The sequence below is a fragment of the Propithecus coquereli genome, unplaced genomic scaffold (genome assembly GCF_000956105.1).
Source record: "Propithecus coquereli isolate 6110/MARCELLA unplaced genomic scaffold, Pcoq_1.0 Scaffold540, whole genome shotgun sequence".
Taxonomy (NCBI): domain Eukaryota; kingdom Metazoa; phylum Chordata; class Mammalia; order Primates; family Indriidae; genus Propithecus; species Propithecus coquereli.
Window position 1 is genome coordinate 881,513 of NW_012151286.1, and position 22,795 is coordinate 904,307.

At 58.9% G+C, this 22,795-nt stretch overlaps 1 protein-coding gene across 3 annotated transcripts in view; it reads left to right on the top strand.

The window, feature by feature from the left end:
• Positions 1-9,135: 9,135 nt before the first annotated feature.
• SLC12A3 (solute carrier family 12 (sodium/chloride transporter), member 3) overlaps positions 9,136-22,795 on the top strand; it is a 37,421-nt gene continuing 23,761 nt past the window's right edge. For 2 of the 3 annotated variants that reach the window (XM_012657451.1, XM_012657453.1), the window contains exons 1-13: positions 9,136-9,428; positions 10,224-10,370; positions 11,730-11,805; positions 12,546-12,641; positions 12,896-13,035; positions 13,417-13,527; positions 14,490-14,601; positions 14,762-14,892; positions 18,920-19,004; positions 19,887-20,041; positions 20,340-20,447; positions 20,863-20,986; positions 22,680-22,781. In XM_012657451.1, the coding sequence (XP_012512905.1) occupies positions 9,156-9,428; positions 10,224-10,370; positions 11,730-11,805; positions 12,546-12,641; positions 12,896-13,035; positions 13,417-13,527; positions 14,490-14,601; positions 14,762-14,892; positions 18,920-19,004; positions 19,887-20,041; positions 20,340-20,447; positions 20,863-20,986; positions 22,680-22,781 (1,660 nt within the window). In that variant the 5' untranslated portion in view covers positions 9,136-9,155. The remainder of the gene's footprint in view (positions 9,429-10,223; positions 10,371-11,729; positions 11,806-12,545; positions 12,642-12,895; positions 13,036-13,416; positions 13,528-14,489; positions 14,602-14,761; positions 14,893-18,919; positions 19,005-19,886; positions 20,042-20,339; positions 20,448-20,862; positions 20,987-22,679; positions 22,782-22,795) is intronic. The other variant, XM_012657452.1, reaches the window with a different exon arrangement.

A 22,795-nucleotide genomic window follows, 5' to 3' on the forward strand; every position in this document is an offset into this window, starting at 1 on the left:
GGGGACAGCAGACAGTGATACGTCAAGTTCCACTGTGGTTCCTGTTTATTCAGTGACTGCAAAATGGAGAGTGCAATTCAACGAATGTTCGAGGGCCTACCCTGTGCCAAGCACTGGGGACACAGTGGGGAACTGAACGGAGATCCCTGCGCTGCAGTGAGTGACAGTGAGGATGCCTGTAAAATGGGTCTCTCCTTCCAGGTGACTCAAGAGCTTCACTCACTCATCCACTCAGCGCTCACCAGGGCCTCAGGGGCTAAGGGCCACAGGTGGCTTCTGATGCTGAGGCCCAGTCCCTGCATTCTGAGGCTCGCAGCGTGGCTGGGGAAAGAGAGAAGCAGGTGTATGTGCACGTACACACAGACACGCCATAATAAAATAGAAGCCTTAAGCGATGCCACAGGAAGGGACATGTGAAGGATTCCCAGTGGCTGGGAGTGCGGGAGCCATCTGCCAGTGACCGGAGGCAGGCCTGAGAGCTGAGAGCGCTGCGTGGGTGTGGCCACCCTGCTAGCCCAGGATGTGGTGAGCCCCAGGGCCCCTCTTGGCCTGGCCCCAGCTGGCCTGCTTACGTCCCCAGCAGTGCTGTGCAGCTGTTAATCTCTCCCACGACCTTGAAGCAGGAGAAGCAGCAGGACTCAGGTGAGTGGAGGGGCCTGCCTGAGGTCACAGGCCTCACGTTCGGCCCTGCCCCAGCCGAGCAGAAGCCTGACTGTAGGGCGTCCACCTTGTCCAAGAGGTGAGTATGTGGGAGATAGGGGGACACTGGGGTATGTGTGGCCCATGAGGCAGAGAGATGACTCAGGGGTGGTCTGATTTGGGGGCACACACCTGTCTGTGCAAATGAAAAAGGCTGCCTGTTGCCCTCAGGCAGAGTCCAGCACAAAAGGCTGGTGACCATTTTGTGTATTCTTGTGTCTAAACAGGAGGAAAAAGTTCTTTAAAAGCCTTTGATGACATGAAAGCTCATTTTTTAAAAAATTCTAAATCAGCAATCCCTATATTGAAAGAGCCAGATTCCGTGCTGCACACCAGCCTTGGTCAACGTGTCTTCTTTCCTCTGGTGCCACCTCTCTAGTTCCCAACCCTGGCTGCATCTTAGAATCACCTGGGCAGCTCTTACAACTGGTGATTTCCAAGCCACTGTTCCCCCTGAGCTCCTGACTTACGGCCTGGGGAGGGGCCTAGGCACTAATTCGTGCTTTTTAAACGCTGCCAAGTGATTTTCCTGCCCTGCCAGGGTCGGGAACGCCTGTTCTGACTGAAGGCAGTGAGGGGCCAAGCAGGCCTGTGGGCCTAAGTGTGGACACCACCGCTACCACCATTCCCCAACACGGTTTTCGTAAAATGTCAGAGATGTACTAAACAGGAAGATAAAAATTCTACCTGGTTAGGAAGAAATGCACCATCCCTAGGCCCATGGAGTCAGCTTGCCCTCTCTGTACCCACCAAGATCAAAGCCAGCTGTCCAGCGTGGTTGTTGATGTTGGGTGGTTAACCAGTAAAAACGGCATCGGATAAAGATCGTCATTGTGTGTGGGTGTGGGGGCGGTCAGGGGACACACTTTCCAGGAAATCACAAGTGAATGAGCATCTGACAGCTCTGGTTGAAGCCCTGGCCCCTGATCAAAGATGCTTTTTTCTGGTGTCCAACTGTCCCCGACCTTCCTGTGTTCACCGCTGGCAGGCACGTGCTTTGATGGGGACTTGTCCCGAGCCTGCCTCTTCCGTGCACAGCGCTGCCGCTAACTGCCAGCTCCCTCGGGATGAGGAGCTGACTTCTGTTCTCCCTGCAGCCCCCCAAACTTCCTGCTCTGGGGCTCCATACCCTGCAGGACCGCGCAGAGCCAGAGCTCGAAGGTCCGCCGTGGACCCGGTCTGGAGTGGAGACTCCGCTCGGATGCGACCCCTCTCCCGTTGCCGCACACATGCAGCCCCAGAGTGTCACCTTGCATGTGAACCCTGGGGGGCTGGGCGACCACTGGCAGAGGATCCTCTGGAACTCTGCTGTGGGATGTTAAGGAAGTCAGCAGCTTGTTTCAGTATCTGGTAGAGGGGCAACCAGTAGAGCCTCTTGACTCAGCTTCTAGAACTCTCTGAACGTTTTTCTGCTTTTACATGCAACTCCTGTGAAGGCCTGAGCTCTCATGACAGCAAACAACCAGAGCCAACTCCCTTTGGGTTTCTGCTTTCAGATCCTGAGATCCTCCTCCCCAGACTCCTCCCCAGACTCCTCGCCATGCCCTAGCTTTTTAAATTAAAAAAAAAAAAAATGTTAGCAGTTGCCCTTACCAGAAAGCACTGCCTTAAACAAGTCGAGGACGACTTGTTTTCTCCCACCCTTCTTTTCTGGTAGCTAAAAAGCTGGGACACCCCCCCAAAACCCCTGCCAATAGTTTACATTTGCAGGGCACTATTAATGTCCTCAAAATGCTTTTTCACAAATCCCCTCTCTTGACCATCAAAAAAACCATTGGCTGGGCAGAACTGTCTTCATTTGACAAACAGTGAAACTGAGGCACCAGGCCAGCAAGTAGGTGGTACAGAGCCAGGCCAGGCCTCTTTCGGCTCATATCCTTCCCACTCCCCTCCTGTGTCCAGGGCTGGGCCTGGCTTGGGGTCAGGGAGCTGAGCTTTCAAAAGCAGCGCTGAGATTCTAGGCCGCTAGTCCCTGTCGCAGGAGCAGGTCTAGGCTCCTCGGCTCCAAACTTGTCCTTTACAGAGTGTTCTGATTAGAAATGCACCTGTGGGAATCAAAACGGTACAGAATGACCACGCTTCCCCTATTGCTTTCAAGAAAAAATAGTTTCCGATAAAGTTTGAGAAGGAAAAGGTGTATTTAAAAATGAAAGGCCGAGGGCGACAATGGCCTGACGCCTTGGTTTCCCAGGAGAGCACATTGGCAGAGCCATCAGGGTGGAGGAACGCGTGGTCTTAGCTGTTAATACAGGGCTGAATTTTCACTAGAATTGCTGCTGCAGTTTGTGTTGCTGCAGCAGGGCTGAGCTCGGGCCACTCTGTGTTGGAAATCTGGGCTGAGCCTAGATGGAGGGATAAAGGGTCAATGGAGATTATTTTCTGTATGAGGAGTAGAAGAAGGAAAAAAATGAAATCTTGTTCTTTTATCAGGTAGCAACTACTGAGCGTGGTTCCACTTTTCATCTTGGAAGCCAGGAAGCTCAAAGCTAACATTGGGCTTTCTCTCTGTTAAATAATTGCTTATCTTTTTGCTTTATTCTAACTGCAATGTCATATACCCCACTCTACCCTGGCCCCAGCCAGAGGAAGTCATCCCTTCTCTGAACCCATGTAGCGTTTTATCCAGGGGTTTACGCCTTTATGCCTTGGCATGTGGCTATTTGCTGGCCTCACCTCCTCTGACAAACTGTGTGCTCCTGAGGACGGTGACCGTGCCTGTCCTCCTGTGTAGCCTCCAAAATAGCCAGATTGTGTCTGATACATTATTAATATCTACACTCCTTGTGGAATGAATGTTGGCCAAATAGGTTTGTTTAAACAGGTCTGTCCACGAAGAAAAAGGAACCAGTAGTCCTTCCTTCAACAATGAAAATGTCTTAACTCATATGTATGTTTTCCTTTTTGCTGTAGCTTTCAGTAGCTTCGAGTACTTCAGTGTCCAACTGCTGTGACATTGTTCAGGTAGAGGACCAGGTTTGCAGTAGTCACAGCCGTGTGCCCCACGAGGCCCAAGAGAAATCCCGTTTCTTGGTCCTGGTTGCTGGAGAGGCTGCAGCGCAGCCCGTGGCCCCCAGGCCTTCCCTGCACCTGGTACCTCCCCGGCTGCCCTGCTGTCCCCACACCGCGTAGGGCTTTGTGTCTGTTCCCTCTTCCCCAGTGTCATCAAGTCTGTGAGCCCCTCGCGGGCAGGGACCCAGCTTCCGCTGGTCGGGGAGGATGTTTGCACGGGCTCGTCGCTGTCTCAGAACCGGAGGAGCCCAGCCCGGAGGAGGAAGCCGGCGGAGTTCTGGTATTGTTGCTGCAGCTGGTGTTGTGAATCAGGCCGACGAGCAGCGCATCCTCTTACCCGGCTATTTCACGACACCAGGGTTGCATCATACCCATCCTCTCCAGGCGAGCCTCGCGGGACCGGGTCGGATGCAAGGACATGGGGCTGGGCTGGGGGGGGGGGGTCTGAGTGCGAAAGATTGTTCTGTGTGGCGCACCGGATCTCAGTCCGGACCGTTCCTCAGAATCACCCGGGGAGCTCTCAGTGCGTGCTGATGCCTGCCCCTCACTCCCTCCTCTGCCCAGGCCTGTAGAGTCTCCAGGGTGGGCTCCGCAAAAGCACCTGTTAAGGTTCCAGTGTGATGCTGACGTCCGGGGGCAAGCCCTGGGGCTCATAGCTGGGGCTCTTGGCTACTTTGGCCTGACCGTTGCCATAGCCGCCTCCTGTCCCTGTTGCCCTGGGCCAGCTTGCCAGAAACAGATAGGATCTGATTCCCCAGGACAAAGGCCGGTCTTCTTGCCTGGGCATCCAAGGCCTTCCCTACTCAGAAACAAAGCCACCATTGCCCCCTTTCCCTCCGTCCTTCCAGCCCCTGCCCTACACGGATCCATATGTTGGTTCTGTTAGCTCTGCCTTCAAAATGTATCTCGACACCCTGTTGTCCTCAGGTATAGGGCTAAAAAACAACAAAACAAAACAGAATGGGTCTCAACTTCCAACACTTCTCGCCATCCTGCCAGCCCACAGCTACTCCCCTGGCCTGGCCCCCACATCACACACCTGCGGTGGCCTTGACTAGCTTGCTTTGCCCTTGTCTCCCTCAGCCCATTCTCCATACAACAGCCAAAGTGATCTTTGAAAAATATAAATCTGACCATCACGTAGTAGAATATGAAACTTCCAACCCCAGCCTGTAAGGGCAGATGTTCCCTCTGCCATGTCTCTAGTCCATGTCCTTGGTCTCTTTCCTCCAGCCACATGGGCCTCCTTGATGTTCTGGAAGCCCCAGCCTCACTCCTGTCGCAGGGCCTTTGCACATGCTGTCCCAGCTGTCTGAACCCCTGTGCTCGTACCTGCTCACTTGTTGGAGCCCAGCTCAAATTCCTCATTCTCAGAGAGGCCTAATGCTCTTCCTAAGAAAAAGCTTTGTTTTCTTAATGGCACTTATCACTAAATGTATTACAAAAATTGCTTGTTTATCTATTGTCTGTCTCTCTCACTAGAATGTGAGCTCCGGGAGGGCAGGGTCTTTGTCTTGTTCCCTGCGGTGCCCCTCTTCCCTATCACAGGGTATGGTATATAGTAGGCACTCAATAAATGTAGTGGAATGAAGAAACAATTGGACCCGGAATCTCCCCCCATTTCTTCCCTCCTGTCCCCAGCGTGCAGCACTGTGCTCAGTCCCATCCGCGGGGTCCCTTGCACTCACCACGCCCGCCTGAGCTCCTTCCCCAGCTCCATCCTGGCCCACCCTCCTCCCTGCCCCTCTCTCTCCTCACAGCCCCCTCCTCTGCTGGCCGGCAGCCAGGCTGGGCTGTGAGGTCCAGTGCCTGGTACACAGGAGGAGCACAATAAATGCCGAGTTGCCTCTGTGGCCCGGAGAGGCAGAGGTCGCAGCAGCCCCCACCTCTGGGGTTTTCACTCCCACATTTTCCTGACCGCTGAGTCTTCCGGGTCCTCTGCTGCCCCTCCTGTCCTTCCCTCTGACAGCCGCTCAGCCAGGGCCACCACGGACGGGCGAGAGATGCCTGGCCCCGGTGCAGGTGTCATGTCTATTTTGCCGCTGCGGAAGCTGAGACTCGCTCAGGTCAGGCGACCGACGCAAAGTCACAGGGAAACTGTCAGAACTGAGACTGTCTGAGGCCAAATCGCAGGGCTGTGCTCAGGCTGTGTGGAGTCCCGGACCCGCAGGGCCCCGAGGCTGCCTGGCCCAAGGGTTCTCCTGGAAGCTAAAGCCCTGGAAGGCAGGGGCTGTGTGTGACCCAGCACTGTGTCCCCTCAGCACGATGAGTGCCCCTGTGAACGCTTCTCAAGTTGGTTAAATCCCACCCAAATGCAAGAATCCCCTTCCTGGGGGTCCGTGCTTTGGGACAGGTGTCAGACGGCTCCTTCAGCTTGTCCTGCTGCCTAACCCTGCCCTGCCCCACAGAGCCATGGGGGAGCACAGACCTTTCCCCGAAGCAGCCAAGTTCCCCTTCGGGTCTGGAAGGGACCTTGGCGCTGACACAGGCCAGGGGTTCTGGAGGGAGGAGGAAGGGACTTGCCCAAGGTCACCGGGCACAGTCACGCCGCTCGCTGCCCACGGGCGGCGCAGTGTTGCTGGAAACCAGCCCTGGCCCCCTCAGGCCCCTTCCTCTCCCCAGATCTTAATCAGGAATTTTCCACGCTGCCCAGGCTCCGGGTGTGTGGGACGGCGTGAGGGTGCGCTGGGCAGCGGTGATTTTCGCCAGTCAGGTGGCAGTTTAAGAGGGAGAGCGGCGATAAGATCCGCCCGGGGGGCTCAACGGAGGGAATGAGTAACTGGCAGGGAGGGGCCCCCACAAATCCTCTCCTGACAGCTCCAGGACGGGGCCCAGGGAAGTGGCAAATGGGCCATGACTGGGCCTGGAGTGGGGGCTGGGGACACACGCCTGCAGACGCCGCTCTGAGGAGGGGCTGGAAATCCAGGGAGGGGGGCAGCGAGAGGAGCCCCGAGAAGATTGAAAAAGTAGCGCGTATGGTAAACATACACGCTTTGCAAAAAAGTGCAGTTGTCGTAATCTTTAGGGTTTGGTGCTGGGTCCTGTTACCCTCAGCTGGCCTCGTGGTGCCAGACTAGGGGCCGAATCTGGAACTGGGAGAGTCTTGGGGACCTGTCCCCTGCATGGGCCCTGCTGGTGGCAACAGTCAGCCAAGGGTTTCTGCGGCAGCTGCGCAATGCAACATCTCCTTCGTTATTCATTCAACGAGCGTCTACTAGATGCCTACTCTGTGCGACAGTTGCTCAGCGTGATCACTGGAAAAAATAGGGCCAGAGCCCTGCCCCTGCGGGCTTATGTTCTAGTGAGCTGCGTGAAATGTATGCCCCTCCCCCAGAAAAATGCACTGCGGCGTGACGACTTGACCGCGACTTTGTGGGGCTCCTGGACCCTCGCCTTGGAGGCCGACTCCACGGTAGTTTGCTAATCTCGCCCAGTGTGAGCGCCGCCAGCTGCCCCCTCCTGCACACCATCCCCTCTGGACAGGGAGTGAGGGGCAGTCGGCACCCCCTCCGCAAGCTCTCAACCAGCTAGTGCTGACTCGCTGTTGAGGTCGTGGAGCCCCAGGGACACTGAGCTGGTCCTCTGGGGGCCTGTGTGAGCTCTGAGAGCCCCGGCCTGAGAGGCAGGGATGGGAGGGAGAGAAAATGTGTCCCCACCGTGTTCCTCCCAAGGATGACTGGAGCCTGAGCATGAGCCAAGCTCAGATGCCCAGGGCTGGCTGTGGCCTTCTGGCCTCTGGCCCTCCCCTGCCTCCAGGAGCAGCAACTCATCCCTCAAGGCTCAGGTCAGGGGTCCCCTCCTCCAGGAAGGCTTCCTTGGCTGTCCCCACCCTGACCCTCCTCTGGGGGCATCTCTGCCGTCACTGCCCTCACAGCACGGCTGTTTCCAAGCCCAATGCCCCTAACTCAGCCCCGCGCCTGGCCAGCACGCGCAGTGCCTGCCGTCTGTGCCTCTGGCGCCCGCCACCACCCACGGCTAGGTTGTCGAGGGAATGGCTGCAAGACGGAAAACCCAGAAGAGGTGACAAAGGGATCAGTGATTCTCTCGTGAGCAGCTAGGCCGCCCCGCCCCCGGGTAGCAGACTCTGAGACAGAGGTGAGCCTGCAGGGCGTTCATCAGGGAGCTCTCAGGGTCGGCACCTGCGGGCAGAGGGAAGGAAGAAGAACTGGGCAGAGGGAGGAAAGGACGGCAGTGTAGACTCAAAGCCCAGCCGACCCCAGGGAGCGCTGGAGCTGGGGTGGCCCTTCAGAGCTGGGGCAGGGCTCCAGGCCTTCTACCCCACATCCAGCAGCCATGGGACACTGGCGTCTTGGGGGAAGGTGACTGCAGGTGAGGCCATCGCCTTAGAGGTCGACACCAAGAGCCCTCGTGGCAGCCGGGGGGCTGCGTCATTCATTTCTGGAAGCACACCGCGGCCTCCCGCTAACTCGTCTGTTCAAACCTCGACCCACCCCTTTCATCCCCCCGAGCTCAGATTCCAGCCGCTGCCCCCCGCAATGGCCTAAGTGTCTCTGTGACCAGAGTGCTGCCCCCACTGCCACTGTGCATTCAAGGCAAAGCCGGGTCCCAGCGTGGCCCAGTGCTGGGGCAGGCCTGCGCCTGGGGGAGCTGGGAGCACTTTGTCCTCGATGGCATCAGTGGAGGGGGAAGGCGCTGGCTCTCCGGCTCTATAACCCGGCGGCCCTGCAGGCAGAGCCTGGGGCAGCCTGGCCCACGTGTGAGGTGACGCTAAGGTGCCCTGGAGGCCACTGGCTGGCCACAAGCCCCTGGGGCTTGTCAGTCCCTTGGCGGACACGGAGCACGCATTGGATCAGCAGAGCTCTGGCTCGGGGCTCCTTGCAGATAATGGCTTATACATACTGAGGAAAGTCTCTGGAAGGACACACAAGACGGTGGGAGACGGAGGCCGGAGCTCGGGAGACTAGATTTACATATATGTACATATGTGTGCATCTCTAAAAATGTCATGCCATTCACCTATTCAAAAACACTAAATAAATAAAAAATAAAAATAAAGACCATATATTCATATGAGAGGCTTTTGAACCTGCATGGAGTGGAACCTATAGTAGGTCCTCAGGCCACCAGGCCACCTCTAGCGTCCCTTACAGGGTCCCTTAGGGTCTTTTCTAGTGACTGCTCCTTCCCAGGTCCTGGCCGGTCTCCTCTGCTGCCCCCGGACTCAGGAGAGCCACTGCAGGAGGCAGGCCGTGTCTGGCTCTGGGCCCGCCCAGGTCCCAGGCGGGTCCCCTATGTCCCAGTGATCAAGTGCTGGGTGGGAGCCGTGGGCACGTGCTCCACCTCCCGCCTGTCCGGGGACCCTGCTGGCCAGCCGTGGGCAGTTCGGGCCGACCTCCCTGCCTCCTCCCCGGTGCAGGCCCAGCCTATAAAGCCTCCCTGAGTGTCCTTGCCGACCCTGGCCCCCTCCCTTGACACCCGAACGCACAATGGCAGAGCTTCCTGCCCCAGAGACGCCTGGGGACCCTGCTCTGTGCAGCGGGCGCTTCACCATCAGCACGCTGCTAGGGGGCGACGAGCCCCCGCCACCAGCTGCCTATGACAGCAGCCACCTGACCCACGGCAACACGTTCTACATGCGCACCTTTGGCTACAACACGATCGACGTAGTCCCTGCCTACGAGCACTATGCCAACAGCAACCCGCCTGGTGAGCCCCGAAAGGTCCGGCCCACGCTGGCTGACCTGCACTCCTTCCTCAAGGTAAGCGCTGTTTCAGAAGACCGGCCACTTCCCTGCTGTGTGGCTTTGCCCCAGTTACCTAACCTCTCTGAGCCTGAATTCTGTTTGTGCCATGAGGACAAATGAATGTCCTCATGGGTTGAAAGTCCCCAGTGACATATTGGGAGTGGGAGCCGTAAAGCTTTGGGCACATGCTGTAATGTTTACTGTCCAATCACTGACAGCCCAAAGGTAGAGCGGGCGGCTATAGAGGTAGTGAGCCTTCAGTCAGTGGAAGCATGCAAGCAGAAGTTGCACATACCTGGAAGAGACAGGGAAAGGAGGGGCATGGAAGGTCCACCCTGGAGAGGGGCTCACTGGGTTTGCCACCTGGGAGGTTGGACTGTGAACGGTGGGGGGCTGGAAGCTGGATTGTCACAAGCCCTGTCTGGCCTCCCTTTTCCCATCTGACAATTGGGCAGGATCATTCTTGGTTCTGGAGCTGGGACTTGCTGAATTCACAGGACTCCTCCCCACCCCAGAGCAAACCCCCGGGTTGGTCCCCATGGACCGGACAAGGCCCTTGGCTCCACACAGCGCTGCTGAGTTGCGGCACCGGGAAGAAAGCCCCAGAGGAGGGGGCTTCGGTCACCTGGGGCACAAACTCCCCAGAGGCAGAGGCCTGGGTTCCAGACCCAGCCCTGCCGGGGACCCGCCGTGTGGCCTTGGACAAGCAGCTTCACCTCTGCAGGGTGACACTAACCCTGTCCCAGGGGGCTGGATGCAGGGACCCGTCCCTCGCACCCCTGCCTGCCTGACGCATGGTCCTGCTCCCAGCAGGAGGGCAGACACCTGCACGCCCTGGCCTTCGACAGCCGGCCCAGCCATGAGATGACCGACGGGCTGGTGGAGGACGAGGCAGGCGCGGGCAGCGAGCAGAGCCCTGGAGAGCCCGTGCGCTTCGGCTGGGTCAAGGGCGTGATGGTGAGCGGAGGGTGGGTGGGTCTCAGGGTCCGGGCGTGGGGGTGGGGAAACACAGCTCCGTCCGGGCTCAGCTCTGACTCTCAGGTCCCGGTGGCCAGGCCAGACCCAGGGCCCAGCCTGGGCCTCAGTTTCCCCATCTGCACAGTGACCTCAAATTTTCTCTGGTTTGTGCTTCCAGACCCCCCTTTTATCCCCTAGGCTGGGACCTGGCCCTGGGGAACATCTCTGCTTGGCCACTCACTAGTCGTGTGGCAAGTTACCTAACCTCTCTGTGCCTCCGTTTTCTTGTCCGCGACACGGTGGGAATTAAATGAGTTAATGGATGTGAAGTCATTGGATCAACAACCTCCGGGGAGTTATTAGAAGAAGTTGTATTTCCCCCCAAAGCCACCAGGAGGCAGCACTAAACACACAAAGCCACAAACTAGTATAATAATTTTTTTCATTCTCCACGAAGGAAGGGAAAGGTTTGTCGTAGTGTGGGGCACGAATGAGTCCCCAGACGGGAAGGAAGCAAGGGAACTTGGCTTTGGAAGACATTATGGGACTTTACAGAGAGGACCACATGGGATGTAGGAAAAAGCTTTAGTCCTGCTCTGGGAGGCAGGAGGCCGGGGTTCTGATCTTACTCTACCAGCTGCCAACTGCCTGTGCCTCTGTTTCTCCATCTGAATCACGAGCCCTCCCCCACCCCCAGAGGCGCATATTCAGAGTCTGGGGTCCCCTCCCAGACTGTGTTGGCTGGAGCCTGGCGTGGCCCTGTTTAGCATCTCAGAGCCGATGGAGGACCTCAGAAACTTCCCTGGGTTGTGAACGCCACACGCCCCTATCCCAGCATGCAACTTGGTGGGGCCAAAGACCACGCCGGCCCCTCCCACCTGGGAACTGCAGCTTCAGTCGTGGCCTCTGGTTTTGCTTTAAATTTGGAAGCTGAAGTCACAGCCATCCGAGCTCTGATTTCTGCTTGTACACGGGGCATGGGCTCAGCTGGCATTTGCTGAGCTCCGCCTGAATGCCAGGCCCTGGGCCAACAGCCAGCCACTGGGGCCAGGCGGGGGCTGGCAGACACAGGATCCTGGGCTTGGAATCGGGTGCAGGTGACAATGCTTCAGCCCCTCCTCAGGCCTTGGTGGGAGAGCTGGAGAGGGCGCAGGAGGGATGGGCGGGTCCCGGCTGCCTCTCACCCTCCTGCCGCACAGAACCGGAGAGTCAGATCTACCAAAGCGGGAAAAGCACAGAAAGGACCAGGTGTGTTCTAGGCCCAGGTGCCCGGTGCCACGCCATGACCAGGGACAGGGACTTATGCGTTCGGCCTTGGGGTATCCACCCAGGTGGCCTCTGACCCCACTCTCCTCCCAGATCCGCTGCATGCTCAACATCTGGGGCGTGATCCTCTACCTGCGGCTGCCCTGGATTACGGCCCAGGCGGGCATCGGTGAGTGCCGCCTCCGGGGAGAGGAGGGAGCGCGTGCTTGCACCCTGGTCCTCCAAGGCCCCATGGGAGCAGGCTTGAGCTTGGCCGCAGAGACCTCGGGCCAGGCCCGCTCCTCCCCAGGGCAGTGCCGGGCCCCTGCAGTGACGGGGTCAGGGTGGTGTGGCAGAGACACCCTGGTTGTGGAGTCAGCAGGCCTAAGGGCTCTCCCTGACTCTGCCCTCAGCAAGCCACTTCACCTCTCTGAGCCGATCTCTTCTGCAGAGCATGCGCTCTGGACAGACCGGGATTCAGATGCTAGCTCTGTACCATGCTGTGTGACTTTGGGCAAGTTTCTTAACCTCTCTGAGCCTTGGATTTCTCCTCAATAAAATGGGGGCGATAACAATACCTGCCTCACAGAGCCATCGTGGGGTTTATATGATGCAGGTAAAACAGCACAGGAGTTGGCACCCCAAGGTGCTCATCAAGTTGTAACTGTTACTTTATATTTTATTATTAAAGGAGGGTACCTTCCCTTCCATCCTAACAATCCTTTTCATGTTGGCTAATGAGCTCCCTGGCTATTCAGAATATGCCAGGAGGTAGACAGAGACCCATTTTTCAGATGAGAAAACTGAGGTTCAGAGAAGGGAAGTGACTGGACTTGCGTGGTGACTTAGTAGGCAGACTTAGGTTCTTCCTGTGGCTCCTCCTCTGGGAAATGCCCTGACTGAGTTTTGGGGGTGCTCACCCCCCAACAGTCCTGACCTGGATCATCATCCTGCTCTCGGTGACGGTGACCTCCATCACGGGCCTCTCCATCTCGGCCATCTCCACCAACGGCAAGGTCAAGTCAGGTGGGCCCCCCACCAAGGCCCTGTCTCTACCCTGGGAACGGGTCTTTAAACTGTCCCCCGCCTTGGGACACCCCAGCTGCTCCTGTGGTTCCCGGCGAGGGCTCCGGGCAGGCTGTCCGCACCACAGGAAGGCCTCGGTTATCTCCTGCCCTGGGGGCCCCGTGGTCACCCCTTCCTCGGCCTCTGCCCGCCCCGAGTCCCGTCCAGCCAGCCGACCCCTCTGGTTTCACGGCTCCTGGCTCTGGCCCCCACAGGTGGCACCTACTTCCTCATCTCCCGGAGTCTGGGCCCAGAGCTAGGGGGCTCCATCGGCCTCATTTTCGCTTTCGCCAACGCCGTGGGTGTGGCCATGCACACGGTGGGCTTTGCAGAGACCGTGCGGGACCTGCTCCAGGTGAGGCCGCGGGCTGGACCCCGGGTAGAGGGAGTCCGGTGGCCTCCCCGTCTCCCTCCACCCTGTCTGGGTCAGCTGGGGCTTCCTCTACTCCTCCCCCTGGAATTCACCTATCAGGAACCAAGGCCACGGTCTGATCACCGTGGGTGACAGTGACAATCTTATCAAATAGGGACCATTCCCACACGGGCTGCGTGTGGCCTTTGGGGCCACATTTTGTCCAGGCCCACGCAGCAGCTGCTCTGGGGGATCTATTGGCAGGGAAGGAGCACGAGCTTGCACTTCCTATCAGAGGGCACTTCCTAAATGACAGACCTCCAGGGCAGAGTCTGGAGGGGGGGCGTTCAAGGGGTGGCACGCAGCCTGGCCTGTCCCCCCCAGGAGTCCGGCACGCCCATCGTGGACCCTATTAACGACATCCGGATCATCGGTGTGGTCACGGTCACCGTGCTGCTGGCCATCTCCCTGGCTGGCATGGAGTGGGAGTCCAAGGTAAGGAGGCACGAGGGAGCAGGGACGTGGAGGTGGTCAAGTGGAGAAGTGGGAATCGTGAGACCCGGGTTCGGGTCCCGGTCCTGCCTCTCGTGTGTATCAGCTGGGCGTTACGTTCTGCCGCTGTGACAAAGACCCCCCAAGGAACGGCTCCTGAGCCAAGAGAGGCTTTGTGTCTCTGTCGTGGAACCGTCCAGGTGCATGTGGTCCAGGGCAGGCGTGGTGGCTCTAGGGGATCAAGCACCCAGACCCCTTCCACCCTGTGGCCCTCCATCCCTGGGGTGTGGCCCTCGTTCACTTGGTCCGTGATGGCACCACGCCCACAGTGCTGTCAGAGGGAGAGGGAAGGAGAGATGGTAGGGAGGGAACTCTCTTTCCCCTTCCTGCCGCACAGAGCTGCAGGGAGGCTGGGAGAGTGTGGTCTTCGTCTAAACCGTGTATCCAACCAAAAGGCAGAAGGCGGGACCTGGCCCCTGCGGCCCTGCCTCTCTCCCCGTGTCCCCGCTCTCTGATTCCAGCTCAAATAAGGACCATCTTATCAAATAGGGACCAGTCCCACATGGGGTGCGTGTGGCCTTTGGGGCCACATTTTGTCCGGCCTCCTGCCCTTCCTTGACACATCCCCCAGATCATTCTACGGCGCGATCATCCTCCTCCTTTAGGGGTCTGCTCAAACGTCTTCTCCTTGGAGACTCCTTCCCAGGCCACCCTGCTAAAGTAGCCACCCGCCTAGTCCCCATCACACCCCTCGTCCTTACTCTAAATTCATCTTCCTCATCAGCCAAGGCGACAGGCCTTGGCCGTCTCGTCCATTGCTGTTGCCCCAACTCCTTGAACAGAGCTCGCTGCACGATGGGTGTTGAATGAATGAGTGAGTGAGTGGGTGGGTGAAGAACGGAGGGAGGGACCCCGGGCCAGTCCCCGCGGTGGGGCTTCCTGAGGCGGCGGGGTCCTTTCCCCAGGCCCAGGTGCTGTTCTTCCTCGTCATCATGGTCTCCTTTGCCAACTACTTGGTGGGGACGCTGATTCCGCCCTCCGAGGACAAGGCCTCCAAAGGCTTCTTCAGCTACCGGGGTACGTGCAGGTTGGGGCCCCAACCGTGGCTATGGGACAGGGACAGTCTGGGAATCTGGCCCACTGTGGGGGCGCCGGGAGGGTGGGATCCGGGGTGCTGGAGGGGCTGGCTGCCTGCCAGGCCCCCCAGCTGGCCCTGACTCGGGCCTCGGTTTTCCAGCGGACATATTTGTCCAGAACTTGGTGCCCGACTGGCGCGGCGCGGACGGCAGCTTCTTTGGGATGTTCTCCATTTTCTTCCCCTCGGCCACCGGCATCCTGGCCGGGGCCAACATCTCCGGGGACCTCAAGGTGAGTGGAATACCGTCCCTCCTGCGTCCTGGCACTGCAGGGGCTGTGGGCAGGGTCTTGCTCCCTGCCCTGCCAGGATCTGCCTCTGGGCACTGAGACCAGTGTGCAGAGCTCCTAAAATACAGTCCAGTCCAACCCGAATCGATTCCATTCCACTCCCTTCTGAGATTGTTGATTTACCCCGGCTGCGTTCAGGGGACACCCAAAGTGGCTGATCTTCTCCCTACTTCCTGGGACTCTCAGCCTTAGGGGAAGGCTGGCCCAGCTGTGACCTTCCAGAACTCAGCCTTGATCATGCGCATCTTCGCTGGGCTGACAGCCCCCAGGGCTCTCCACTGCCTTCATGCAGGCAGGCTTTTTGGCTCGGCATTCAAGGCTCCAACCTGCCCGTCCAACCTCATCCCTGACCACTGCCACCATTCCCACTACCCCTGCTCCAGCCCCAGGGTTCCTCTGCTTTGCCCATGGTGTCTGTCCCTTCTGCACACCTCTGCCTGTGCTGCGCTCTCTACTTGCAATTCCACAGCCTTGATTTTTTATCTTACAAAGTTCTGTTTCTCTTTCAAATTCTGTGTCTCTTTTTAATTTTATATCTCCCCCAGCCCTTCCATCAGAGTCGCGGCTCCCCATGAATGTGGGGCCGGTCGTGTGTCAGTTCCCCTTGCATCTGGAGAACCGCCAGCCCCCTCTATCTCCCTCTTCCCTCCCAGCTCGGAGTCTGGTGTGTACTAGGTGCTCAGTACTTGTTTGTTGACTGAATACTAGTGAAATGTAGTGTTGAAGCAGAAGTACAAAGTGCCATACAGTGGGGGAGAAGGAAAGACTGATACTGGCAGGGGCTCCAGCAAAACTTCTGGGTGGAGGTGGGCTGGGGCTAGAGCTCGGCTTTGGAAGAGAAGCCGGTGGAACCTTTGCCGGCAGGAGGATCAAAGGAGGTGGCGAACAGCGAGGTGACCGGCCGGGAGCCTGGCACCGTGCTGGAATCACAGCTAACCCTCCCTGCAGTCTCCAGTCCCGCTCAGAAGCTGCTCCTTGACGCGTTTTCTTTTTTCTTTCCTTCTCTTTTCTTTTCTTTTTTTTTTTTGTTTTTGAGACAGAGTCTTGCTTTGTCACCCTGGCTAGAGTACAGTGGCATCATCATAGCTCACTGCAACCTCCAACTCCTGGCCTCAAGCGATCCTCCTGCTTTAGCCTCCCGAGTAGCTGGGACTACAGGCATGCGCCACCACGCCCCGCTAATTTTTCTATGTTCTATAGAGATGGGGTCTCGCTATGTTGCCCAGCCTGGTCTAGAACCCCTGGCCTCAAGCGATCCTCCCAGCTCAGCCTCCCAAGAGTGCTAGGATTACAGGCGTGAGCCACCACCCGGCCTGCTGCATGTTCTTAGCTGAATTAAGGATTGCGCATTGGAGACCATCTTGAAGCCGGTCTGGCTCTGACTGGCTATGCCCTGGGTGGTTCAGGCGGGGCCTGGGAATCGGAGAGTGTTTGTCTTGCTCCTTTATCTGGGGCGTGGCCGGCAGAGGCCTGGTCTGCCTGCCCTGAGGCGCCTGCAGAGGTCGCCAGGGATCAGACAGCCTGGATCCCTCCAGCCCTGTGAGATCGTTGCCTGGGAATTTATCCCGATGCCTCATCAAGCTTCTTAGGTTACCAACGGCCCAGCGTGCAGGCCCGGCGTGCAGGCGTCGGGGCGCTGGGCTGTCTCAGAGCTGGGGGAGGCCGGCACCATCGTGGTGCTCTCCTAAATGCCCCCCAGCTGTGAGGGGCCCTGGTCTCTTGGACTTGGTCCTCTGCCCATCCTGTGGGACAATGTCCTTGGCAGCAGCTCCGACGTGTGGAGCCCTCGATTCAAGGCTTTGGGCAAGTCTCTTAAAACCTTTCTGGGCCTCAGCTTCCCCAACTGTAAAATGGGACTAATGGAGCCCCCACCTTGCAGGGAGTGGTGAGGAGTCAAGGAGCTAATTCACATGAAGCGGCTGGCACAGAGGAAGTGCCGGGAGCCGGCTGTCATTTTTACCACGATACGGAGGGGCAAGGCAAGCTCAGAGAGGTTGCGGGGCTTGCCCAGGGCTACATGGGGTGCAGAGGAGCGGGAATATGAGTTTCTAGAACAAAGAGACCTCTGCTTATCAACTTAATGACAACTCTATCATTCAACGTGATGTTTTTGTGCTGTCCCAGGGCAGGTCCCTGGGCACACTGCTGCCCCCACCCCCAGCACCTCACAGTTAGGGGCACTTGCCATGTGTCGGGTTATGTTCTTATTTCACGGATGGGGAAACTGAGGCTCGGAGACATTTAGGAGCTTCTCCCGGTGCACACAGCTAGGGACAGGTGGGCTGAGGTGGACCCAGACGTGCCTGACGTGGGAGCCAGGGTCTGCGATCTCAGCCCAAGATGTGGGTGGCCGGGTGGGGGTTGAGGGTGGTGTGTTCGTTTCCTGTGGCTGCCATAGCAAATGACCACAAACCGGGTGGCGTAAAACGACAGGAAGGCAGTTTCGCACGGGGCGGGGGGGGCACGGCAGCGCCTGCTCCCTCTGGAGGCTCGAGGACACTTCCTTCCCTGACTCTTCCCGCCTCCTCGTGGCCCCTGACAACGGTGCCCTCGGCTTGCGGTGGCGTCACTGCGTCGGCCTCTGTCCTCGCGTGGCCCCCTTTCCTCCGCGTGTCTCTGTGTCCTTTCCTTAAGGACACCAGTCATTGCATTCTGGGCCCACCCTAATCCAGCATGAGTTCATCTTAACTAATCGCACCTACAAAGACCCTATTTGCAAATAAGGTCACGTTCCGCGGTTCTGGGTGGATGTGAATTTTCGGGTACACTATTCATCCACTAGAGGCAGAGTGGGAGGCTGGCCTGGTCTGTTGGCCTTGAGGGCAGGGACAGCGGGTCGTGCAGGGCAGGGCTGGCAGGTCCACGCTACGGGGCCGCCCCAGAGCAGGGATCCCGGCAGACCTGGGGCCCCGGAGACTCCAGCTCAGCCCCCTGCTCCCATTTTCCTCTGACCGCCCACAGCCCCACCCTTGACTTGCCCCTAACCTGTGGTTCTACGGCTGCCCGGGCAGGGAGCACAACAGCCCAGGGGACGCTGGGAGGGAGGCCCATGCGGCTACTTCCCGTGGCAGACGAGGCCCCTTCCCCTCCAGGCTGAGGGCTGTGCCTGGAGGGGGCTTGAAGCTGGTCTCGCCCTCGCTGCAAACATCCCAGCCTGTGTTGCTGTGCCCAGGACCTGCCCCCGGAGCCTGGGGCTGTGGACTTTGGTACGGTCAGGACCTTGGTGAGGCCCGGGTCTTCCTCACCGCCCCCTGGCCTCAGTTTCCCCACCAGCTGGGCGGGGGTGCCCAGGCTACTTCTCAGGAAATTACAATTAAGAACGCGCCTAGAAGAGAGGAGCGTGCGCCGTGTGCGTGAGGGTTTGTTATTACTGTCAGCAAAACACGAGTAGAGCTTTCTCCCTTGGAGCGGAAGGATTAAGTTTGAGGCTTGTCCTGTGTACTTGTTGTTGCAGAACCCGACAAGCCAGGGGGGCGTGCTGACTTAACACGCTGTGAGGGCTGACGGCAGGGGGTCCTGGTCCAGGAGCTCAATGTGGATTAATTCATTTTACCGACATCCTGTGCCGCCACCTCCCTTACCGATGAGGGGCCGAGGCGTGGGAGTCCAGCACACTGGACTCCCTGCCCTGGAACTGAACCCGGGCAGGCTGGAACCTCCCTGGAACCTCCAGAGCGCTGTCACCCTGGCCCCCACCCCCCGCCACCCTCACGGCACGTTGGTGGCCAGGCACGGAACTGTTGGAACTCCTCTCTCTGCCTCAGGCTCCCTGGGCCTTGGTTGGGTCTCAGCCCCCTGGTCTTGGTCGAGTGCATCCCCCTCTGTGGGTCTAAGCACTGGGCTCCTTCCTCTCTGTGTCAAAGTCGGGGAGGCTGCCCCCCGCGTCAGCCTCAGACAAGCACGGGGGCCTGGGAGGAGGCCAGAGGTTGCCTGACACCCTCTCTCTCTTCCTCTCTGTCCCCTCCTACAGGACCCTGCTGTAGCCATCCCCAAGGGGACACTCATGGCCATTTTCTGGACCACCGTGTCCTACCTGGCCATCTCAGCCACCATTGGTAAGTGGCCAGCCCAGCCAGGTGGGGAGGGGCGGGACCCAGCCCCCACCCTGCAGTGTTCACAGAGCCCAGACCACTAGAGGGGACCCGAGGGTGCGGTTTGACTCTCTAACGGGAGAGCTGGGCTGGGAGGACGTGGTGACCCAGGATGTGAAGCCTTGAATCCTATTCTGGGGTACCTTGGCCGTGACCGGAGCATCTTCATGGAAGGGGTAGTTTGTGGTGGGGTTGGGGGGTCAGACCAGGCTCCTCTGATCCCTCCAAACCTTGAGGTTCCAGATTTGCAGGATAAAACATGCTCCAACCCTAGGAATAATAATGAGGAGGAGGATGATACTAGCAAACTGACTCACCACGTGCCAGCCCTTGACATGCCCTAGCGCATTTAATCCCAGTACTGTCGTTTCCCCTATTTTACAGAGGAGAAAACAGGGGCTCAGAGAGGTTAAGTGACCAGCCCAAGGTCACACAGCTACCGAGTAGTGGAACTGGCTTTCGACCCAGGTCTGGGCTGTTAACACCTTCCTTGAACTGAGAGCCTCCCAGGTGCACTTGCTCCCTGTGACCCCTCTGAGCCAAGCTGTGCACAGATGGCCAAGGGACTTGGCCCAGGCCTCTTAAGGAGGACATGGTGATCGTGGGCAGGTCACTTAGGCCCCCTGCACCTCTGTAAATGGCCACAGCAAGAAAAATAATAGTAACACGTGCTTCCCAGGGAGAGGTAAAGTGCTTAGCATGGCCCCTGGCACGTCGTAAGCGCTCCTGCGTATTAGCCGCTGTCATTATTATCACCTGCGCAGCGGGGACCAGCGTTCCGCGGGTGGGAGAGGACAGAAGGAGGGAGGGAAAGGAGACCTCCCGCGCCCTCCTTCCTCCTCTCAGGTTCCTGCGTGGTGCGCGATGCCTCCGGGGTCCTGAACGACACGGCGACCCCGGGCTGGGGCGCCTGCGAGGGGCTGGCCTGCGGCTACGGCTGGAACTTCACCGAGTGCTCCCGGCAGCGCAGCTGCCGCTACGGCCTCAGCAACTACTACCAGGTCCCGCAGGGTGCCGTGGGGCCTCGGCAGGGGGCCACCCCGCCAGACGCAGGGGGTGTGGGGCTGGAAGTTTGCAAGGACAGAGTTTGGGGGGCTGGGCCCCGGGCTCGAGGGACAGAGGTGCGGCGCTCAGGCGCGCTCAGTCCTGCCTGTGGGCGGCGCTGGGATCTCCAGGTGAGGGCTGTGGACTCGATGGAGGCTCAGGGCTCAGCTCCTGCCTGCAGTGGGGACTGGGGTGCCATGGGGGGGTCTCGGCTCTGCCCTCCCGTGGGAGTCCCTGAACCCCTCACCCCTGCAGACCATGAGCATGGTGTCAGGCTTCGGGCCTCTGATCACGGCCGGCATCTTTGGGGCCACCCTCTCCTCCGCCCTGGCCTGCCTCGTCTCTGCTGCCAAAGTCTTCCAGGTGAGCCCCGGAAAGGGGCGGGGCGGGGGGCCTGGGTCGGGAGGCCCAGCTAGAGGGGTCCCTGGGCGACCACTACAGAGACCCGGAGGTGTCGTGCGACCAGGGTCTCCAGCGGGAAGGGAAAAGGGGCATTCTGGGCAGACCCCTCCCTGTGGTGTGACTTGAGGGACACCTGCGGTTCCCGCCCCACGTCTCACCTGTGCCGCCCGACGGCCTGGGTGCCACCCACCGTCTGAGTTTCAGCCCAAGCGATCGACCCTTGCTGTGTTCACGGTGAGGTGGGGCGGCGGGGGGCTCACCCCCCGTTTGACAGAGACAGACATCAGGACCCAGACGGGGGACGCCCTGCTGAGGCCCCGGGGCAGGGGAGGTGGCGGGTCCCAGGCCGGGGCAAGCGAGGCATCCGGTGCCGCAGTGCCTGTGCCTGGACCAGCTGTACCCGCTGATCGGCTTCTTCGGCAAAGGCTACGGCAAGAACCACGAGCCCGTGCGTGGCTACCTGCTGGCCTACGCCATCGCCGTGGCCTTCATCATCATCGGTGAGAGTCTGCCTGGGCCGGGGGGCTCCCTCCCTGCCCCTCGCCTCTGCGCCCCAGCGCTCAGCCAGGCCAGGTGGTCGCAGTGCTCTCAGTGGGGGGCTCTCGAGTGGGTGACGCCCCACCCGGGAAGACACGTGGGGAAGCCATTGACCCTTTCCCACCTCCAGGCAGGGCGGCTCCCAAGCCACGCCAGGCAGTGGCCCTTCCGCTCCGTTGGAAGGGGACTTACCTGCTCTCCCTGGTCTGCATCCCAGTGTCTTGGCAGCTGGCACCCCCCTCCCCAGGTCTAAATGAGCTCCCAGGACACTTTTGGAGCCCAAGACAAGCTGCCTTGTTCCTCCTTGGGAACTGACACAAATGGCTGGGTCACTGTCCTCATAGGTGTATAAACTAGACAAACCCATTTTCCCAAACCCTGGGCTTCTAGACCCCTTGGGCTTCAAGGTGGGAGATGCCTTAGGAGAAAGAGCCCAGTAAGTTAGTTCTTAGATTGACTTTCTATCCTGGCTTTGCTGTGTGCCAGCTGTGTGATCTCAGACAAGTTACTTGACCTCTCTGAGCCTCCGTTTCCTCATCTACATAATGGGAGCCATAGCGCATAATGGGTGTGTCACAGATGGGCAGGAAGAGACCGTGTGTGCACGCACATGCCTACATGGACACATCCACACCCATACATGCATATATGAACACACACGTGCGCACATGCCCAATACTTCCTGATTAACTTAGCCAAGGAGGCAGAACTCGCTAGGAGAGAGGTGGCCATGCTGTGACAAGATGTTGCCCTGGTCCCTGCTCCCTAGCCGGAGTGGGGTTGGGGGAGGCTGCTGGCACCTTCCTGCCGCGGCCGAATCCCTGCTGCCCGGCCGGCATCACCAATCCGTGCGACTTGCCCTGACGGTCTAGTCACGGTCGCCCGAGGGAACTTTCCAGACACTCGGTGCTCCTGGATCCCGAACCAAATGAGGAGGCAGCAGGGCCACACTCGGGATGGAAAGGCCCATCAGGCCTGGTGTCCCTGGGCCCAGAAACCCATCTCCCGGCCAGGCACCCAGCCTGGGATTCGATGTCCTTCTGTCTGGGTGGCTCTGGCTTGACGTCAGACTCGGGACCGTGACTGCGGCTGCTCTGGGCGGGGTTCTGGGGCTGATTAATTGGAATCACAGACAGAAGCACCCAGCACGTGAGAGGTGCTTGTCTCATTTTGGGACCCCCAGAAGCGGGCCCTGGGATGAGGATTCACAGGCAGATTTTATCTGGGGGTGCCGGGGGCAGTGGCGGGGAGTGGGACAGTGAGATGGGGAAGAGAAGCAGCCAGTTCTCGAGCAGGTCACCGCTATGGGCAGAACTGTGACGCGGTCTCAGGTGTCCTGGCTCAAGTTGCAAAATGTATTTCATACTGTAATTTGTGATCAAACAAGCGTGACAGCCACTGCCCTTGGTCGTCCCATAGCCTGATGGGGTGACTCCCACACTGCCCCCGACCCTCTTAAAAGCCAGCTTACAGTTTACAAGACACCGTCCCTCTGAGCTTCACAAAATGATGGACCCATTTCACAGATGAGAAGATGGAGACTGACTGAGCCTCGATGGCTTGTCTGGGGTCCCCCACCCTGGGAGGGAGGGTGCCAGGTGGCTCCTTGGCAGAGTCGCCCAATGGGCTGTCCTCCTTCTCCCTGGGTCCCTGCAGCTGAACTCAACACCATAGCGCCCATCATTTCCAACTTCTTCCTGTGCTCCTATGCCCTCATCAACTTCAGCTGCTTCCACGCCTCCATCACCAACTCGCCCGGTAAGCAAGCCCGG